The 20,187-nt window shown below is 47.3% G+C and overlaps 1 protein-coding gene across 1 annotated transcript in view; it reads left to right on the top strand.

Moving 5' to 3' along the window:
- LOC126092078 (tubulointerstitial nephritis antigen-like) overlaps positions 1 to 20,187 on the top strand; it is a 570,548-nt gene that overhangs the window by 532,561 nt on the left and 17,800 nt on the right. The window contains exons 5-7 of the mRNA XM_049907500.1: positions 48 to 111; positions 7,096 to 7,294; positions 15,560 to 15,855. Coding sequence (XP_049763457.1) covers positions 48 to 111; positions 7,096 to 7,294; positions 15,560 to 15,855 — 559 coding nt within the window. The remainder of the gene's footprint in view (positions 1 to 47; positions 112 to 7,095; positions 7,295 to 15,559; positions 15,856 to 20,187) is intronic.

The following is a 20,187-nucleotide window of genomic DNA, read 5'->3' as shown; positions in this document are numbered from 1 at the left end:
ATGGTTGTAACAATGATTATCGACATTTTCTTTCCTTTCTTTTTCAGAATGTTACCATAACGGCCGGTATTATGTGTACGGGGAAACAGTGAAGATAAACTGCAATGAATGGTAAGTCCAAGTTGTCAAGTACGTTTGTATCTTATAAATGGTATTTCGTTGAATATATGTCTGCCATCTACGATTTCAGTTACAATAAACAAAAGTACTAACTAATGGCGAAATAGTTGCTTGACGTCAGAACAAGAACAGCTGTAGAAGGAAGCTCAGAGTTTCAGAGCAGTTCACATTGGTCTGGTTTGAATAACTCGTTTCGATGGCATTAACTTTCATTTCTGTTATTCTGTAGCTATACGTAAACGATCATTTGAAGCAAAAACGTTCTCGCATACGTATGCTCCATTTCAATCGGGTCCCAAGAGAAACACTTCTAACAAGGGAACCTCCCAATCGCACCCCTCTCAGATTTAATTATAAGTTGGCACAGTGGATAGCCCTTGAAAAACTGAACACAGATCAATCGAGAAAACAGGAAGAAGTTGTGTGGAACTATGTAAAAAATTAGTAAAATATACAAACTGAGTAGTCCATGCGAAGACATGCAACATCAAGGACACTGTCAGGCAAGGAGCGCCGTGGTCCCGTGGTTAGCAAGAGCAGCTACGGAACGAGAAGTCCTAGGTTCAAGTCTCCCTCGAGTGAAAAATTTAATTTTTTATTTTCAGTTTATGTGACAAACTCTTATGTTTTCTTCACTTTTTTGGGAGTGATTATCACATCCACAAGAAAACCTAAATCGGGCAAAGTAGAAGAATCTTTTCACCCATTCGTCAAGTGCAGAAGTTAGGTGGGTCGACAACATATTCCTGTCATGTGACGCACATGCCGTCACCAGTGTCGTATAGAATACATCAGACGTGTTTTCCCGTGGAGGAATCGGTTGACCTATGACCTTGCGATCAAATGTTTTCGGTTCCCATTGGTGAGGCACGTCATTTCGTCTACTAAACGCACGGTTTTGCGGTGCGGTCGCAAAACACAGACATTAAACTTATTGCAGTGAACAGAGACGTCAATGAACGAACGGACAGATCATAACTTTGCGAAAATAAAGAAAGTAAAATTTTCAGTCGAGGGAAGACTTCAACCAAGGACCTCTCGTTCTGTAGCTACTCACGCTAACCACGGGACCACGGCGCTCCTGAGCTCAGATTCTCCTTACGTTGCCTATGTTGCTCATGGACTACTCATTTTGTATATTTCCCTTACTTTTTTCATAGTTCCACACAACTTCTTCCTGTTTTCTCGATTGATCTGTGTTCAGTTTTTCAAGGCCTATCCACTGTGCCAACTTATAACTAAATCTGAGGGGGGTGCAATGGGGAGGTTCCCTTCTTTGTAGTTATCGTCGTCATTAAGCTGTTTTATTTTGTTAAGCATTTTATGTAAATTATTGTTTATTTATCAGGAATAAAATTGCAAGAGTTCCTAATATATTCCAATGCACACTTTCAGTGATTGAGAAACACACTTAGGGCTAAAGTTTAGATCAAGGCCAGCGCTAGTCACAGTGGTGTTTCTTACTGTCCATACGCTGTGGTGACGGAAGTCATGTGATGAAGATATGCACACATACAGATGGCAGTAGTGTCGTGTACCCGAGGTATAAAAGGGCAGTGCATTAGCAGAGCTGTCATTTGTACTCAGGTGATTCATGTGAAAAAGTTTCCGACGCGATTGTGGCCGCACGACGGGAATTAACAGGCTCCAAACGCGGACTGGTAGTTGAAGCTAGACGCATGGGACATTCCGTTTCGGAAATCGTAAGGGAATTCAGTATTCCGAGAACCACAGTATGAAGAGTTAGCCGAGAAAGTCAAATTTCAGGCTTTATCTCTCATAATGAACAACGCTGTGGCCAACGGCACTCACTTAACAACCAAGAGCAGCGGCGTTTGCGTTGAGCTGTCAGCAACAATCCGTGAAGTAACTGCAGAAATCAATGTTGGCCGTACGACAAATATATCTGTTAGGACAGTCCGGCGAAATGAAGCTTTAGTGGGCTATGACAGCAGACTACTGACCCAAGTACCTTTGCTAGCAGCACAACATTGCCTGCACCGCCGCTCCTGGGCTCATGACCATTTCGGTTTGACCTTAGACAACTGGAAAACCGTGTGCTGGTCAGATGAGTTCAGATTTCAGTTGGTAAGAGCTGATGGCAGGGTTCGAGAGTGGTGCAGACCACACGAAATCATGGACCCAAGTTGTCAACAAGCCACTGTGCAACCTGGTGGTGGCTCCATAACTGTGTCGGCTGTGTTTACATGGGACAGACTGGGTCCGCTGGTCCAACTGAACCGATCATGACAGGAAATGGCTATGTTCCGCTACTTGGAGACCATTCGCAGCCACTCATGGACTTGACGCTCCCAAACAACGATGTGATGTTACCAGGCCATAACTGTTTGTGATTCGGTTGAAGAACGTCCTGGACAATCGAGCGAATGATCTGGCCACCCAAATCGCCCGACATGAATCCCATCAAACTTTTATTGGACGTAGTCAATAGGTCAGCTCGTGCACAAATCGTGCGCCGCCAACATTTTCGCAGTAGTAGGTGGCTATAGAGACAGCATGGCTCAATATTTCTGCAGGAGGTTCCAACGACTTGTTGAGCCCATGCCGCGCCGAGTTGCTGCAGTACGACGGGCAAAAGGAGGTCCGTTTCGATATTAGGAGGTATCCCATGACTTTTCAGCTCAGTGTAGGTTAACAACGCGTCAGTTTCATGTAGCCAGTAGGATGAGACTTTAAGGTAACCAATCAGGTGTGAGAAAAGAGGCAATGAATTTCCAGTGCCGAAATTGAACCCATTCTCTTTTTCGCTTTTGTCACTAATACACTCCTGGAAATGGAAAAAAGAACACATTGACACCGGTGTGTCAGACCCACCATACTTGCTCCGGACACTGCGAGAGGGCTGTACAAGCAATGATCACACGCACGGCACAGCGGACACACCAGGAACCGCGGTGTTGGCCGTCGAATGGCGCTAGCTGCGCGGCAGTTGTGCACCGCCGCCGTCTGTGTCAGCCAGTTTGCCGTGGCATACGGAGCTCCATCGCAGTCTTTAACACTGGTAGCATGCCGCGACAGCGTGGACGTGAACCGTATGTGCAGTTGACGGACTTTGAGCGAGGGCGTATAGTGGGCATACGGGAGGCCGGGTCGACGTACCGCCGAATTGCTCAACACGTGGGGCGTGAGGTCTCCACAGTACATCGATGTTGTCGCCAGTGGTCGGCGGAAGGTGCACGTGCCCGTCGACCTGGGACCGGACCGCAGCGACGCACGGATGCACGCCAAGACCGTAGGATCCTACGCAGTGCCGTAGGGGACCGCATCGCCACTTCCCAGCAAATTAGGGACACTGTTGCTCCTGGGGTATCGGCGAGGACCATTCGCAACCGTCTCCATGAAGCTGGGCTACGGTCCCGCACACCGTTAGGCCGTCTTCCGCTCACGCCCCAACATCGTGCAGCCCGCCTCCAGTGGTGTCGCGACAGGCGTGAATGGAGGGACGAATGGAGACGTGTCGTCTTCAGCGATGAGAGTCGCTTCTGCCTTGGTGCCAATGACGGTCGTATGCGTGTTTGGCGCCGTGCAGGTGAGGGCCACAATCAGGACTGCATACGACCGAGGCACACAGGGCCAACACCCGGCCTCATGGTGTGGGGAGCGATCTCCTACACTGGCCGTACACCACTAGTGATCGTCGAGGGGACACTGAATAGTGCACGGTACATCCAAACCGTCATCGAACCCATCGTTCTACCATTCCTAGACCGGCAAGGGAACTTGCTGTTCCAACAGGACAATGCACGTTCGCACGTATCCCGTGCCACCCAACGTGCTCTAGAAGGTGTAAGTCAACTACCCTGGCCAGCAAGATCTCCGGATCTGTCCCCCATTGAGCATGTTTGGGACTGGATGAAGCGTCGTCTCACGCGATCTGCACGTCCAGCACGAACGCTGGTCCAACTGAGGCGCCAGGTGGAAATGGCATGGCAAGCCTTTCCACAGGACTACATCCAGCATCTCTACGATCGTCTCCATGGGAGAATAACAGCCTGCATTGCTGCGAAAGGTGGATATACACTGTACTAGTGCCGACATTGTGCATGCTCTGTTGCCTGTGTCTATGTGCCTGTGGTTCTGTCAGTGTGATCATGTGATGTATCTGACCCCAGGAATGTGTCAATAAAGTTTCCCCTTCCTGGGACAATGAATTCACGGTGTTCTTATTTCAATTTCCAGGAGTGTATTTCTCGTCGTTCCCTTACACAGCTCAAGGTTGTTCGTATTCGCAACTGCAAATACATTTCATGTATTTCATAACGGCTGAAGTCTCCGCAGTGCCTGTGAAATGCCTGGGCTAGCAGGACAGAGTGGATTGGGTTGTGGATAGGGGCCAAAATAAGTTGCTGTCAGTTGCACTCAACATTCAAACTTTATTCATCAACACACGGTATTACAACAAGGATGAAAAACACTCAAAACTTTAACCGACCTCCTTTGATTAACTTTATATCGGGTGAAGGCCACACTCAAATCCCCAAGACACAAGGCCTAAGCAAGAAATTCAAATACAAGGTTCTTCTGGAGGTTTCACCCAAGAATATTTTCTAACTCTTCAATCTAAACAGGCTGAAGGCCTTAGCAATTTACACTTAATAGAACTTGGCTGGGGGCCGCATATTAAGCAATAAGAAGAGTTTCAGTCAAAAGGTAGAAGGCCTTATTTTAAAACATTTCATGCAAAATTGCGCTGAAGGCCCCATACAAAAGCATAACAATCTTATGCCTTAAGGGCGAAACAAGAACATTAATTTAAGAGATATTAAGACTCGGCTGAAGGCCGTACATCAATAAATAATTTAACGGCTTAAGCCCTAGAAAGAAGAGTTTCAATTTTAAAAGGCAGAAGGCCGTATCTTAAAACATATTTTATAAAATTCGGCTGAAGGTCCCTATAAAGAATAACAATATCATGTCTTAAGGGCAAGACATGAATATTAATTTAAGAGATATTGATACTCGGCTGTAGCCAAATAACTAAAACCCAAACAGGGAAATTACTGTAACACACAAGGAACGGCGCTCAGAAGTTTGCACGGGTCGGACTGGGATTGTAACACTAACGCCCGTTTAGGTGAGACAGGCAGTCTGTTCAACGACTTCTTAATCTGAAGGCAACCCAACCGACAGACAGCCGACTGACCAATCAACAAAATCAGTTCCGCTCCACGCAACCAGCAAAACGACCACAAGATTTCAATACAACGACACACAGAATATTGGCGCCCAGAACGACCAACAACACCTCAGCTGTCGAACTACACGCCGCGCTGGTCAGCAACAACACGACGAGGAAAATACGCTGCCGAAAATTACGTCAACGACCAGGGCAGGTAACCGGAACATCAATGGCCACAAGGCAGAGGATACCACTGGTCAACTTCAATAACAGGGAATAAATGAAATTAAACTCCACAGGAAGACGTTTGGAATCTTGGCCGACTTGAATACACACACGTTGTTGCTCGTGGGAATGTCCCAAAAGCGACAACTAGGATCAAACGAAGAAATGTAAACTGTTGAGGCTCGATAGTAGGTAAAGTGAGGACTCAACTTTCATGTCGAAGATCGGTGGGCGACGAACTTCGTAGCACACGCAGCACCTCACACTCCAACCGCGCGAGCACGCCTCCAGTGACCTCGGTCAGAGTATGCGCGACAGAGACTTCCTTGCTGCTCCACGCCCCCCGACCGACTGGAAACTATAGCCGCCACACCAAAGATAGTACGGCAGTACTAGTATCGATACACGTTGCTGCTGCCACTCATGGAGAGGGCAGAAACATTATCGCGATAGCCGCAGGAGAAATAAAACCACAGGACTGTAATCAAGGTTTAACCCAAGACAAGTCTGACTCGAGCCAGCCACAGCTCAGCCTACTCCTTCGGATATACACGCATGCCCGAAGGAACATTGTATCGTTCTTCTTAACAATACAAGCACTGTAGTACTGTATTTTTCCGCTGATACCAGGCAGTGACTTTCAATTAAAACATTTCTACATCTACATCTACATCCATACTCCGTAAGCCACCTGACAGTGTGTGGCGGAGGGTACGTTGAGCAACTCTATCGGTTCTCCCTTCTATTCCAGTCTCGTATTGTTCGTGGAAAGAAGGATTGTCGGTATGCGTCTGTGTGGGCTCTAATCTCTCTGATTTTATCCTCATGGTCTCTTCGCGAGATATACGTAGGCGGGAGCAATATACTGCTTGACTCTTCGGTGAAGGTATGTTCTCGAAACTTTAACAAAAGCCCGTACCGAGCTACTGAGCGTCTCTCCTGCAAAGTCTTCCACTGGAGTTTATCTATCATCTCCGTAACGCTTTCGCGATTACTAAATGATCCTGTAACGAAGCGCGCTGCTCTCCGTTGGATCTTCTCTATATCTTCTATCAACCCTATCTGGTACGGATCCCACACTGCTGAGCAGTATTCAAGCAGTGGGCGAACAAGCGTACTGTAACCTACTTCCTTTGTTTTCGGATGTCCTCCCCTGTAGGAGAATTACATAATGTGTGTACGAGTACAGATCGTGACGTATGGAAGTTCGGGCCTGGCCGTGAGTCCTGTACGGATAGCCAAAGCGGTTAAATCGACCGCTCGCAGAAAACGGGAAATATGGGTTCGAGTCACAGTCTGGCACAAATTTTCACTCTCTTCATCCCCCTACACAGCTGATGGTTGTTCGTATTCGCAACGGCGAATACGTTTCATGTACATCGTTACTGGTCGTCAGATGCTTGTATTTGTGTGGTGTGCCTTCTTTAGCACATCTCGGAAAGAACAGACATCACACATATAATAATTCCAGTCTTCGCTTCGAATGATCGGTTTCGTTATCTCCGCGACCACTGAGGCTCTCCTGTAGGGACAGCCTGTAGAGAAGCGTAGCTTGTTGTGTCGGTGCCGTGATGTGGCGACCAGTGAGAGAGGATGTGTCCTGCTTGCAGTAAGTGCCAGTCGATGGGCGGCCGTCTGGAGCTGCTGTGCGAGCAGTCGCAGTGTCTCGTGGACCCCGAGATCATCCAGGGCGTCAACGCCGACACCTACCGGCTGGGCTGGCGCGCCAGCAACCACACGCCCTTCTGGGGACACCGCCTCACAGAGGGCATCTCGCTGCGACTCGGCACGCTGCAGCCGCAGAGGGCGGTGAGTACACCTGCTGAAACGCTTATGTGGCGCGTCGTAGCTCGAACGTCAAAATGTATCACGTATTTGCTGGAGACTGGAAAGAGGTCCAGCGTTAAAAACGATTTAGGCATGTTAGCAACATTGCTTACGCAACAATATACGAGGGGCGATTGAAAAGTCCGCGCAAAGTCCGAGAGATGGCCCCACCGGCGCGTATCGAGGTCATGTTTAGTTAGTAGCATCTTTGGAAAGAACGCACACCAAGTTTCAGTCATATTGGTCTATTTCTTTGAGTCTGGCATTCGTGTGAATCAAGGAAGTCGAGTGATTGTCAAAAAAATGGACGAAAAAGAACTTCGCTTGGTGATTAAACATTACCTTATGAAAGGCAAAACGCCTCAGGAGACTAAAGAGAAGCTTGATAAACATTACGGTGACTCGGCACCTTCGATTAGAATAGTTTGTAAGTGGTTTGAAAAGTTTCGGAGTGGCCATACTGGCAGAAGTGATGCACAACGTTATGGACGCCCTGTGTAGGTTACCACTCCAGAAATCATTGATAAAATCCGTGGTATGGTGATGCATGAAAGAAGAGTTAAGGTGCATGACATCGCTAGTGCTGTGGGCATCTCGAATGAAAGGGTACATAATATATTGCATAAACATTTGGACATGAGAAAGCTATCCGCAAGATGGGTCCCGCGATTGCTCACGCTTGACTAAAAAAACGGAATCGTGTGAAGTGTTGCAAGGATGGTTTGCAGCTGTTCAGGAAGAATCTGCAGGAATTTAAGCGTCGTTTCGTCACTGTGTATGAAACATGGATACATTACTATACTCCTGAGACCAAACAGCAATCCAAACAATGGGTTACCAAGGGAGAATCTGCACCAAAAAGGGCGAAGACCATTACTTTGGTCAGAAAGGTTATGGCGACTGACTTTTGGGATTCGCAAGGGATAATCCTCATCGAGTATCTGGAAAAGGGTAAATCTATTACAAGTGCGTATTATTCATCGTTATTGGACCGTTTGAAAACCGAGCTGCAAGAAAAACGCCGACGATTAGACCGCAAAAAAGTCATTTTCCATTATGACAATGCACCAGCACACACCTCAGAAGTTGAGGTCGCAAAATTAATGGAAACACGATTCCAACTCGTTTCACATCCCCCCTATTCTCCAGGCTGGGCTCCCTGGGACTACTATTTGTTCCCTAAGTTAATGGCTGGTGGGACAAAGATTTTGTTCAAACGAGGAGATGATTGCAGCAACTAATAGCTATTCTGCAGACTTGAACAATTCCTATTATTCCGAAGGGATCAAAAAATTAGAACAGCGTTGGACGAAGTGTATAAGTCTAAAAGGAGACTGTGTCGAAAAATAAAAAATGTTTACCTCAAAAACATCAGTAGTTTTTGTTTTTGCGCGGACTTTTCAAACGCCCCTCGTACGATATATGTGAGAAAAGCAACGAGAGTGATATTTTTTATCTCCCAAAGCTTTTTTTTTTTTCAATAACAATATTGTCCGCTTGAATGTGGTTCCCTTCGGCAGCTATACACCAGAGGAGTCGTTGTGCACAGTCCTGGCAGCAGCGCTGAAAGACTTCAATTTGTAGGGCCCTCAACATGGTGGTCACAATCTTTTTAATGTTTCCAGAGTTCCAAAATGATGTCCTTGTAAGACATTTTTTTCAATCTCGCGATAAGAAAATGTCACAAGGACTCAGTTCAGTTGAATAGTGGGGCTATGGAACAACAGAAATGCCTTTCTTAGGTCAAAAATTCCGTGATGGAAGTGGTCGCGTGATACGGGGTATTGTTGTGACACAGCCTCCTCTTGTCTGCATACGTCCAGTCTCACTAGAGTCACCCTTTTGCAAAGCCTTTCAAGGAAATCTTTGTAAAACACTTGGTTGAGAGTTTCTTGGGGAGGAATAATTTCACAAGAGCATGGACACATTCGACGTTTTCGTCAGTTTTGGAAGTTGAAGATCTCCTGAGCGAGTTTCATCTTCAACGTGTGCTCAAGCTTCCAAAAATGATCTGTGACGGCGAAAAACTTATGTTCTTGATAAAGAATGTTCCGCGTAGGCCCATTTCAATTTTTCAAAGGTCACACTCGCGATCCCCCAAGTTGATAGAATAACGTTGCTTTAAATTCCGCTCTACCATTTCCGTAACACACAACAAAAACACAACTTCAATGATGGCGCTCTCAAACAATCACGCGACGGTTTTACGAAACTGAAACTCGGACTGAGCACCTGGAAGTGATGAACCCACCGGTCTACAAAAGTGCAACAACTCAGCGCTGCCAGATCACTCACTGTGCTCTCAGTCTCAATACTTTTCCCACACACCTCGTATGCCGTAAACTGCATCACATCGTAAACGGGCCAGCAACTACATTTTTCACTGCAAACTTTTCAAAATGTGAGTGGTACTTTACTTTGAAGTATCACAATAACTACGAGCAATAACGAAAAGAAAACCAGCTCATTGTGAAGCTGTGGTTTGTGACTGCCAGATGCGAAATATACAGGATGGTCCATTGATCGTGACCGGGCCAAATATCTCACGAAATTAGCGTCAAACCAAAAAAAAACTAGAAAGAACGAAACTTGTCTAGCTTGAAGGGGGAAACCAGATGGCGCTATGGGTGGCTTGCTATATGACGCTGCAATAGGTCAAACGGATATCAACTGCGTTTTTTTAAATAGGAACCCCCATTTTTTATTAAATATTCGTGTAGTACGTAAAGAAATATGAATGATTTACTTGGACCACTTTTTTCGCTATGTGATAGATGGCGCTGTAATAGTCACAAACATATGGCTCACAATTTTAGACGAACAGTTGGTAACAGGTAGGTTTTTTAAATTAAAATACAGAACTTAGGTACGTTTGAATATTTTAATTCGGTTGTTCCAATATGATACATGTACCTTTGTGAACTTATCATTTCTGAGAAAGCATGCTTTTACAGTGTGATCACCTGTAAATACCACATTAATGCAATAAATGCTCAAAATGATGTCCGTCAACCTCAATGCATTTGGCGATACATGTAACGACAATCCTCTCAACAGCGAGTAGTTCGCCTTCCGTAATGTTCGGACACGGCAAATATACTTCAACTTTCCCCACAGAAAGAAATCCGGGGACGTCAGATCCGGTGAACATGCAGGCCATGATATGGTGCTTCGACGACCAAGCCACCTCTCATGAAATATGCTACTCAATACCGCTTCAACCGCATGCGAGCTATGTGCCGGACATCCATCATGTTGGAAGTACTTCGCCAATCTGTCATGCAGTGAAACATCTTGTAGTAACATGGGTAGAACATTACGTAGGAAATCAGTATACATTGCACGATTTAGATTGCCATCGATAAAACGGGAGCCAATTATCCTTCCTCCCATAATGCCGCACCATACATTAACCCGCCAAGGTCGCTGATGTTCCACTTGTCGCAGCCATCGTGGATTTTCCGTTGCCCAAAGGTCATTGTCCCGTAATTTCTCTTGTGACCAGTGGCAGAACTGTACATGACGTCCAAAGTCGTCGCCATGCAATTCCTGGTGCATAGAAATATTGTACGGGTGAAATCGATGTTGATGTAGCATTCTCAACACCGACGTTTTTTAGATTCCCGATTCTCGCGCAATTTGTCTGCTACTGATGTGCGGATTAGCCGCAACAGCAGCTAAAACACCTATTTGGGCATCATCATTTGTAGCAGGTTGTTGTTGACGTTTCACATATGGCTGAAGACCTCCTGTTTCCTTAAATAGCGTAACTATCCGGCGAACGGTCAGGACACTTGGATGATGTCGTCCAGGATACCGAGCAGTTGGCCCGTTGGGCATTTTGATCTCAATAGCCATACATCACAGAAGTTGCGAAGGAAAACATAGGTACAAAGAAGGTAGCTGCGAAGAAACCATGGGTAACAGAAGAAATACTTCAGTTGATTGAAGAAAGGAGGAAGTACAAACATGTTCTAGGAAAATCAGGAATACAGAAATACAAGTCGCTGAGGAATGAAATAAATAGGAAGTGCAGGGAAGCTAAGATGAAATGGCTGCAGGAAAAATGTGAAGACATCGAACAAGATATGATTGTCGGAAGGACAGACTCAGCATACAGGAAAGTCAAAACAACCTTTGGTGACATTAAAAGCAATGGTGGTAACATTAAGAGTGCAACGCCTCGCCTATCCCATCCGTCTCCCCTCTCCCACGCGGATCCTGTATGATCTCATCCCCTTCCCCCACCTCCTCCTCTTCCTTGAAAGGATACGGATCCTGTACACCTCCCGCAAACTCAATCCTCCTCAGCCGCTTGTCTCACCAATCCTCTCCCACCCCCGCCCGCTGCCGTGCCTGTATTCCCACGTCCCACCCGGTCTCCAACTCTCCAACTCTCCACCCTCCTTACCCTCTCCCAAGGTGGCTTCCGCCAGCTCCCCCTCCCTGATGATGTCCTCCTCCCCTCCATCTACCCCTCCTATCAACTTTGATCCTCCCCCCACTTCCTGTGTCCTTTCCTTTAGGCACCCTCCCTCCCTTCTCTTCCCTTCCCTTCTCTTTCCTTTCCCCCCCGTCCCCTCCCTCCTCCCCTCTTCCTCTGGGCTTCCTCTCCCCCTTCCTCCCTCCCCCTCTCTCCTCTGCCCATGGCATCTCTGCTCTCCCCTCTCCCTCTCCCATTCCCCTTCCTCCTCCTCCTCTCTTGGCAGGTCCCCGGACTCGCGCACGCTCAGTGAACATTCGCGCGCCGGAGATCATCGCCATTAGTGTTTCGTGTGTGTGCCTTCGTTTGTGTGTAGTGTTGTTCGCCGTCACGCCACTACCGTTCACGTGCCGTCGCCATCATCCATGTTATGTGCACCGTGTCACCTAGTGTTAGTGATGTTTCTCGTCCAGCGTGAACGGCTCCATGTTTTTTTCGATTTTTAGTGTCTACATTTTTTGCCCACCGTTTTGACTGTCTTCTCCATGCCACCTTTATGTACTACTTGTTGTCAAACTCACAGCTGAAGAGCGACGTATTGTGCTGCTGACAGCCCGCCTTTGTATAAGGTGTTTAAAATCACAATAAAGAAAAAAAAAAGTGGTGTTATATTCCCCCCCCCTTCCATCCTGTTTTCTCCCCACCTACCTTGTCTCTGCATCCCCTCTCCCCCCTCCCCCCCGAGTCCTTTCTTTTGTATACCCCTTCTCTGCCTTTCCCCACTCCCTGTCGTGTCTGCCCAACACCCACCCCCATCTTATGGGTCCTCGTCCTCCATCGCCTCCTTTCCCCCCTCCCTCCACTTCGTTTTTTCCTCTCCTTCCCCCTTTTCCTTCCCCGTCATCTGTCCAGTTCCCCCCATCTGCCCTCGGCTGTGGTATACCATATTTTGCCAATTTTTTACTGCAGTGTTCAAGTGAATGTTCAGTGTTGTTCACCTTTCCAAAGTGTAGCGAACAGAAACCATGCTGTCGCCGGGTGTAAATTTTATATCTCTTGCGAACAGAAACCAGACTGTCGCCGCGTTTTTTTAATTGTTTGTCTATTCTTTTACCTGTCTGCTTCATATGTATTTTATTAGCATCATCAACCCTTTGTTCTATGTTTTAAGTTCCACGATTTTCCGCCATTTTACCATTTAAGTCACCGGTTTTTGTCGCCTGGTTTTATTATTTATTATCTTCATCTTTTTAAAACAAATTCTGTTGGCTGAAGAGTGGCGTACTAAGCTGCTGCCAGCGTGACCCCTTTGGGGGGAATCGAAACTCAATAAAGAAAAAAAAAGTGGTGTTTTAGTCGGTGCACGAGCGATGGGACAGAGTATCTCCGAGGTAGAGCTGAAGTGGGAATTTTCCCGTACGACCATTTCACGACTGAACCGTGAGTATCAGGAATCCGGTAAAACATCAAATGTACGACATCGCTGCGGTTGGAAAAAGATCCTGTAAGAATGGGACCCACGACGACTGAAGAGAATCCTTCAACATGACAGAAGTGCAACCTTTCCAGAAGTTGCTACAGATTTCAATGCTCGGTCATCAACAAGTGTCAGCGCGCAAACCATTTCAACAAAACTCATCGATATGTGCTTTCGGAGGCGAAGACTCGGTAGTGTACCCTTCATGACTGCATGACACGCCCGCCTGGGGCTGTCAACTCCGACATTGGACTGTTGATGGCTGGAAACATGTTGCCTGGTTGGACGAGTCACGTCTCAAATTGTATCGAGTAGATGAACGTGTACGGGTATGGAGCCAACCACATGAATCCATGGAATCTGTATGTCTGCAGGGGACTGTTCGAGCTGGTAGAGGATCTGTAATGGTGTCGGGCGTGTGCAGTTAGTATAATATGAGACCGCTGATACATCTAGATACGGCTCTGGCAGGTGACACGTATTTAAGCATCCTGTCTGATCACCTGCATCCATTCATCTCCACTGTGCATTCCGCTGGACTTCGGCAATGATCTCCACCCCTTCGAACTCTTACGGATTTATGGACAGCCTTGCAGGATCCATGGTGCTTTTTTTTCCATTTTGTTCATTGTTGATCGTTGTGTGTGGTCGTTGCGAACGTCACGTAACATCCGTTCAAGTTCGTTGTTGATCCTTTCACTCAGTTTTTTTTTTTTTATTACAGAGGCGAACCAGCTCTCTGACCGAACATGCTGAGCTACCGTGCCGGCTGTTGTCAGTTCCCTCCAGCACTATTTCAGACATTAGTCGAGTCCGGTCAACGTGTTGCAGCACTTGTGAGTACTCGCAGGAGCCCTACACAGGAGCCCGGGACAATTCCTTATTATTGCTGCACCAAGGACTTGGTTATTCTCCAGTGAGTTGTCTGGAGTAGTAAGATACAGCATTCGTGGTGGTCATTTCAATTGGGCTGGAGATGTTTCTGAACCACACCCAATTCAGTGGCCACACCTAAATAGCAAAGTGTGCAGGAATCTGTTCTCCTGTAACACATGATCATGATCCCTTCTCTTTGAGCTATTAATCACATTTGTGACACATCCAAATAAAAATTTCCATTCACATACCTGTCTAAAAAAATATGGCCTGCTCAGCTTTTGTGATAACTTTCCAGCCCAAATCGTAACATTGGCTTCCTTTCCAATTGCTGCATATAGTGCGGATTTTCCTTAGACGAGATAACTACATTCCTGCAGTGTGTACTGTGATATACAGGGCTATTACTAATGATTGAAGCGATTTCATAAATTCACTGTAGCTCCATTCATTGACATATGGTCACGACACACTACAGATACGTAGAAAAACTCATAAAGTTTCGTTCGGCTGAAGCCGCACTTCAGGCTTCTGCAGCCAGAGCGCTCGAGAGCGCAGTGAGACAAAATGGCGACAGGAGCCGAGAAAGCGTATGTCGTGCTTGAAATGCACTCACATCAGTCAATCATAACAGTGCAACGGCACTTCAGGACGAAGTTCAACAGAGATCCACCAACTGCTAACTCCATTCGGCGATGGTATGCGCAGTTTAAAGCTTCTGGATGCCTCTGTAAGGGGAAATCAACGGGTCGGCCTGCAGTGAGCGAAGAAACGGTTGAACGCATGAGGGCAAGTTTCACGCGTAGCCCGCGGAAGTCGACGAATAAAGCAAGCAGGGAGCTAAACGTACCACAGCCGACGGTTTGGAAAATCTTACGGAAAAGGCTAAAGCAGAAGCATTTCTTAAACAGGAGATTGGAAAACCGATGGATCGGTCGTGGTGGAGATCATGATCAACACTTCATGTCATGGCCTCCACGCTCTCCCGACTTAACCCCATGCGATTTCTTTCTGTGGGGTTATGTGAAAGATTCCGTGTTTAAACCTCCTCTACCAGGAAACGTGCCAGAACTGCGAGCTCGAATCAACGATGCTTTCGAACTCATTGATGGGGACATGCTGCGCCGAGTGTGGGAGGAACTTGATTATCGGCTTGATGTCTGCCGAATCACTAAAGGGGCACATATCGAACATTTGTGAATGCCTAAAAAAACTTTTTGAGTTTTTGTATGTGTGTGCAAAGCATTGTGAAAATATCTCAAATAATAAAGTTATTGTAGAGCTGTGAAATCGCTTCAATCATTTGTAATAAGCCTGTATAACACATTCATCAGAAGATACAGGTGTACCACTTTCATTGGCTCTTCTGTGTATTTAGTCGCTGGACGAGAGCTGTGTGTTTTACTATGTTACGTTGCGAGCTTTTCGCAGACAGTGGAACCAGTGTGGCGAGCGGCTGGGCGTGTTGCAGGTGATGCGCATGCGGCCGGTGAAGCGCGTGCTGGACCCGTCGCGGCTGCCTCGCAGCTTCGACGCGCGCTCCAAGTGGCCGGGCATGCTGAGCAGCGTGCGAGACCAGGGCTGGTGCGGCGCGTCCTGGGCCATCTCGACGGCGGACGTCGCCTCGGACCGCTTCCACATCATGTCCAAGGGCACCGAGCCCGTCACGCTGTCCGCCGGCCACCTGCTCGAGTGCAACAGCCGCGGCCAGCGCGGCTGCCAAGGCGGCAACCTCGACCGCGCCTGGCTCTTCATGCGCAAGTTCGGGTCAGTACCGACACGCACGCACACACACACACACACACACGAGCGCGCGCACGCACCACCGTCTACGCAGTATCTAGGATCCCTAGGTAAAAAAAAAAGTGTCAATTCCTGAAGGACTAAACTGCTGAGGTCATTGGTCCCTAGCCGGCCGCTGTGACCGAGCGGTTCTAGGCGCTTCAGTCCGGAACCGCGCTGCTGCTACGGTCGCACGTTCGAATCCTGCCTCGGGCATGGATGTGTGTGTCCTCAGGTTAGTTAGGTTTAAGTGGTTCTAAGTCTAGGGGACTGATGATGGCTCAAATGGCTCTGAGCACTATGGGACTTAACATCTGAGGTCATCAGTGCCCTAGAACTTAGAACTACTTAAAACTAACTAACTTAAGACCATCACACACATCCATGCCCGAGGTAGGATCCCAACCTGCGACCGTATCGGTCGCGCGGTTCCAGACTGAAGCGCCTATAACCGCTTTTTTTTTTTCTTTATTGATTTTCAATTCCCCCCGAAGGGGGCGGGCTGGCAGCAGCTTACTACGCTGCTCTACAGCCTACAGACTTTTTTTAAAAAAAAAAGGAAGAAGAAAGAAACAAGGAAAACCAGGCGCTAAAATGGTGATTTAATGTGTAAGATGGAGTAAAAATGCGGAAAGTTAAAACAGAAAGCAAAAGGGGTTGGCAATTTTGATAAAATATACAGGAATCAGACAAGTAGCATAGTAGACACACAATTAAAAAACATGGCGACAGTCTGGGTTCTGTTCGCAAGAGATAAAAAAAATCACACCCAGCGACAGTATGATGGCTGTTCGCTACACTTCCCAAAAGACACAACACGGAACACTCACTGGAAAAACACACCGTAAAACACTGCACGAAAATGGCGGCACAAATATGGCACTCCCGATCCAAAGGCAGATGGGGGGGGGGGAATGGAGGAGGGGGAAAAACAAGGAGGGAGGAGAGGAAAAAACGAAAAGGGGGGGAACCAAGGAGGGAGAGGATTAATAAAGGGGGAGAAGGGCAGACGCGAGAGGGAATGAGAGGAGGCAGAGGAGGGAAATGTAAAAGGACTCGGGGGAGAGAAGGGGGCAAAGAGAGGGGAGGTGGGGAAGAAAGGAGATGGAAGGGGGGGAGAGGGAGCCCGGGAAAAGGACAGAGGAAAGGAGGGGGAGTGAGGATCAGAGTTGATAGGAGGGATAAATGGAGGGAGAGAGGGCATCATCTGGGAGGGGGAGTTGATGGAAGCCACCTTGGGAAAGGAGATGTAGGGTGTAGAGATGGAGGTTAGGGAGGACACAATGGTGAAGACGTGGCAGGGGGCGGGGATCGGAGAGGAGAGGAGCAACCAGGTGGTGAGGGGGTTCAAGACGGCGGGAGGTGTAGAGGATGCAGATATGTTCGAGGAATAGGAGCAGATGGGGGAAAGGAATGAGATCATAGAGAATCCGCGTGGGGGACGGGAGGCGTATATGGAAGGCGAGGCAGAGTGCATGACGCTCAAGGATCTGGAGGGACTTATAGAATTTGGGGGGGGCAGATATCCAGGCAGGACTGCCATAACATAGGATGGGACGGATTAAGGATTTGTAGGTGTGGAGGATGGTAGAGGGGTGCAACCCCCATGTCCGGCCAGAGAGGAGTTTGAGGAGTCGGAGGCGGTTGTGGGCTTTGGCTATAACCGCTCGTCCACACCAGGCGGCGGGACTGATTACCTCAGATGGTAAGTCCCATAGTGCTTAGAGCCATTTTTCATCGGTCGCTAGGCGCTACAGTCTGGAACTGCGCGACCGCTACGGTCGCATGTTCGAATCCTGCCTCGGGCATGGATGTGTGTGATGTCGTTAGGTTAGTTAGGTTTAAGTAGTTCTAAGTTCTAGGGCACTGATGACCTCAGATGTTAAGTCCCATAGTGCTCAGAGCCATCATCGGTCCCTAGACTTACACACTACTCAAACTAACTTAAACTAACTTATGCTAAGAACAACACACACACACCCATGCCCAACGGAGGACTCGGACCTCCGGCGGGAGGGGCGCGCAATCCGTGACATGGCGCCTCAAACCGCGCGGCCCGCATTTTTCCCGAGGACGTCATACATAATACAAAAACTGAAGCACACATGTATGCACGTATGATCCACATGTCCTCCTGACCTACTCGACTCCTTTCGACCAAACCTGGCACACATACCACTGTCTGGAAAGAGCCACTGTAGGTGTAAGAACCAACTATCTATCAAAGGCGTTGGGGTGAAGAATAAGTGTAGCCCACGACTTATGAATATCCAGACTTAATTTATCCAATCAAATTCTTCATTTGTGCGGCCATAGTGTCCGTAGTTGCTTTATAATTCATGAGGGTAGTTTTGATCCGTCGTTGCAACTACAAAAATGCGTGATTTTTCCACCAGACGCGTTTCGCTTTATTGAGGTAAAGCATTATCAGTGGTCTGTAATTAAGTTATTTGCATTTTGATTTGCTTTTTAGATTGAAAAACAGTTCGTTAAGAATAGGTTGATTTGTACTTACGGTGATTTTTCGGTTGATTTCTCGCTTACATCGGGAAATGCCGTCTCCTAGCTCATCGTTGTTTTTCTGTGCATAACACAGATACTTTACCTCAATAAAGCGAAACGCGTCTGGTGAAAAAAATCACGCATTTTTGTAGTTGCAACGACAGATCAAAGATACGCTCAAGAACCAATTTATCCAGTATTTGAGAATGAGAGAACTTAGCGACTTGCGACAAACTTTACGTACTGTACGATTTCAAACCATTAAGAAACCTTTTTTTCTCGCTGACGACACCCCGTAAAGTGATGAAAGGGAAAAAGTTTATCGCTTACATTTTCGCTATCCGTGCAGTAAAGCTGCCGCATCAGTCCAGATCTTTTAACTTATTACTTCTTTACTAGGCTACTGTGCTCGCGACACATTTTGCAGACAGTATTCATATATATCGCTATCCGCCAGGGTAGCCGAGCTTCCTGGACTCGGGTAGGCGCGCCGGCCCCAGATCGAAATCGCCCGGCGGATTAACGACGAGTGTGCCGGACAGCCTGGATGTGGTTTTTAGGCTTTTTTCCACATCCCACTAGGTGAATAATGGGCTGGTCCCCATATTCCTCCTCAGTTACACGCGTCACAGACATTTGGAACACGTCCACACTATTTCATGGTTTACACTAGACACAGTTGGGGTACACTGATCCCGTCCTGGGGGTTGGGGGGGGGGGGGGTACGGGGTGGCGGCAGGAAGGGGCATCCGGCCGTCCCTAAACCATTGCCAAATCCGTTGTAACCACGCCGACCCTGTGATCGCTGTGGGGCTATGGCGTAAAGCGAAAGAAGAAGAAGACGAAATATTCATATATATCACTGAATGTACCTCCAAAACTACATCATTGTACGAGACGTAGTTCAGGAGATGTGACATCATAAACACTGAGATGCGTGAGAAACTGCCGCATCATGCATGATGTGTAAATTTATTATTTCTTTGCTACTAACTCGATACGCCACAGATTTCGGAGACAGCATCCACATACGCTGCTGAATATATGTACAGAATTATACATAAGAAACATGAAAATTATATCATTGTAGGAGATATTGTTCGGGGGATACGACGTTACAAATATTGAGGTGCGTGGAAACAAAACTGCAGGGCGAAATTTGCTACAGGTACGGGTGAAATATCTACACAAATATGTCTCAAATATGTTACATATATGTGACAAGTGCGCAGTCTTGCAATTCCGAAGGTAAAAATCTCCTCCTAAAGCCATGGATCGATTTCAGCCACAGTTGGTACACATATTACTTGCTACCTGGAAACAAACAGTGTGGGGTTAAGAACCACCAGATTGGTATCAGGGTGGAGGATAGACAGGGGGTGAGGGGGGGGGGGGGTTGATGACATGGAGAGGGAAGGTGGCTGCGGATATAGACAGAGAAGGGAAGGAGGAAATGGACAGAAAAGGGAAGACTTTTCAGTGTCAATAAACTTCACCAACAGCCGTATACTTAAAGATATTTTATTTTATTCTGAAACCAACCAATTGTGGCAATTCATTTTGCCATCTTCTGCCCCAAACACTTTCATCCAAATAAACGAACTTATCGTATAAAAAACTAAAACTAAACTAAACTCCTCCCGAACAGGCCATGAAGGCCCAACGGCACCGACCGGCCGTCGTGTCATCCTCAGCCCACAGGCGTCACTGGATGCAGATATGGAGGGGCATGTGGTCAGCATACTGCTCTCCCAGCCGTATGTCAGTTTCCGAGACTTCTCAATCAAGTAGCTCCTCAGTTTGCCTCATAAGGGC

This window comes from Schistocerca cancellata, chromosome 7, assembly GCF_023864275.1.
Source record: "Schistocerca cancellata isolate TAMUIC-IGC-003103 chromosome 7, iqSchCanc2.1, whole genome shotgun sequence".
NCBI lineage: Eukaryota > Metazoa > Arthropoda > Insecta > Orthoptera > Acrididae > Schistocerca > Schistocerca cancellata.
This window is presented reverse-complemented; position numbering and strand designations above follow the sequence as displayed.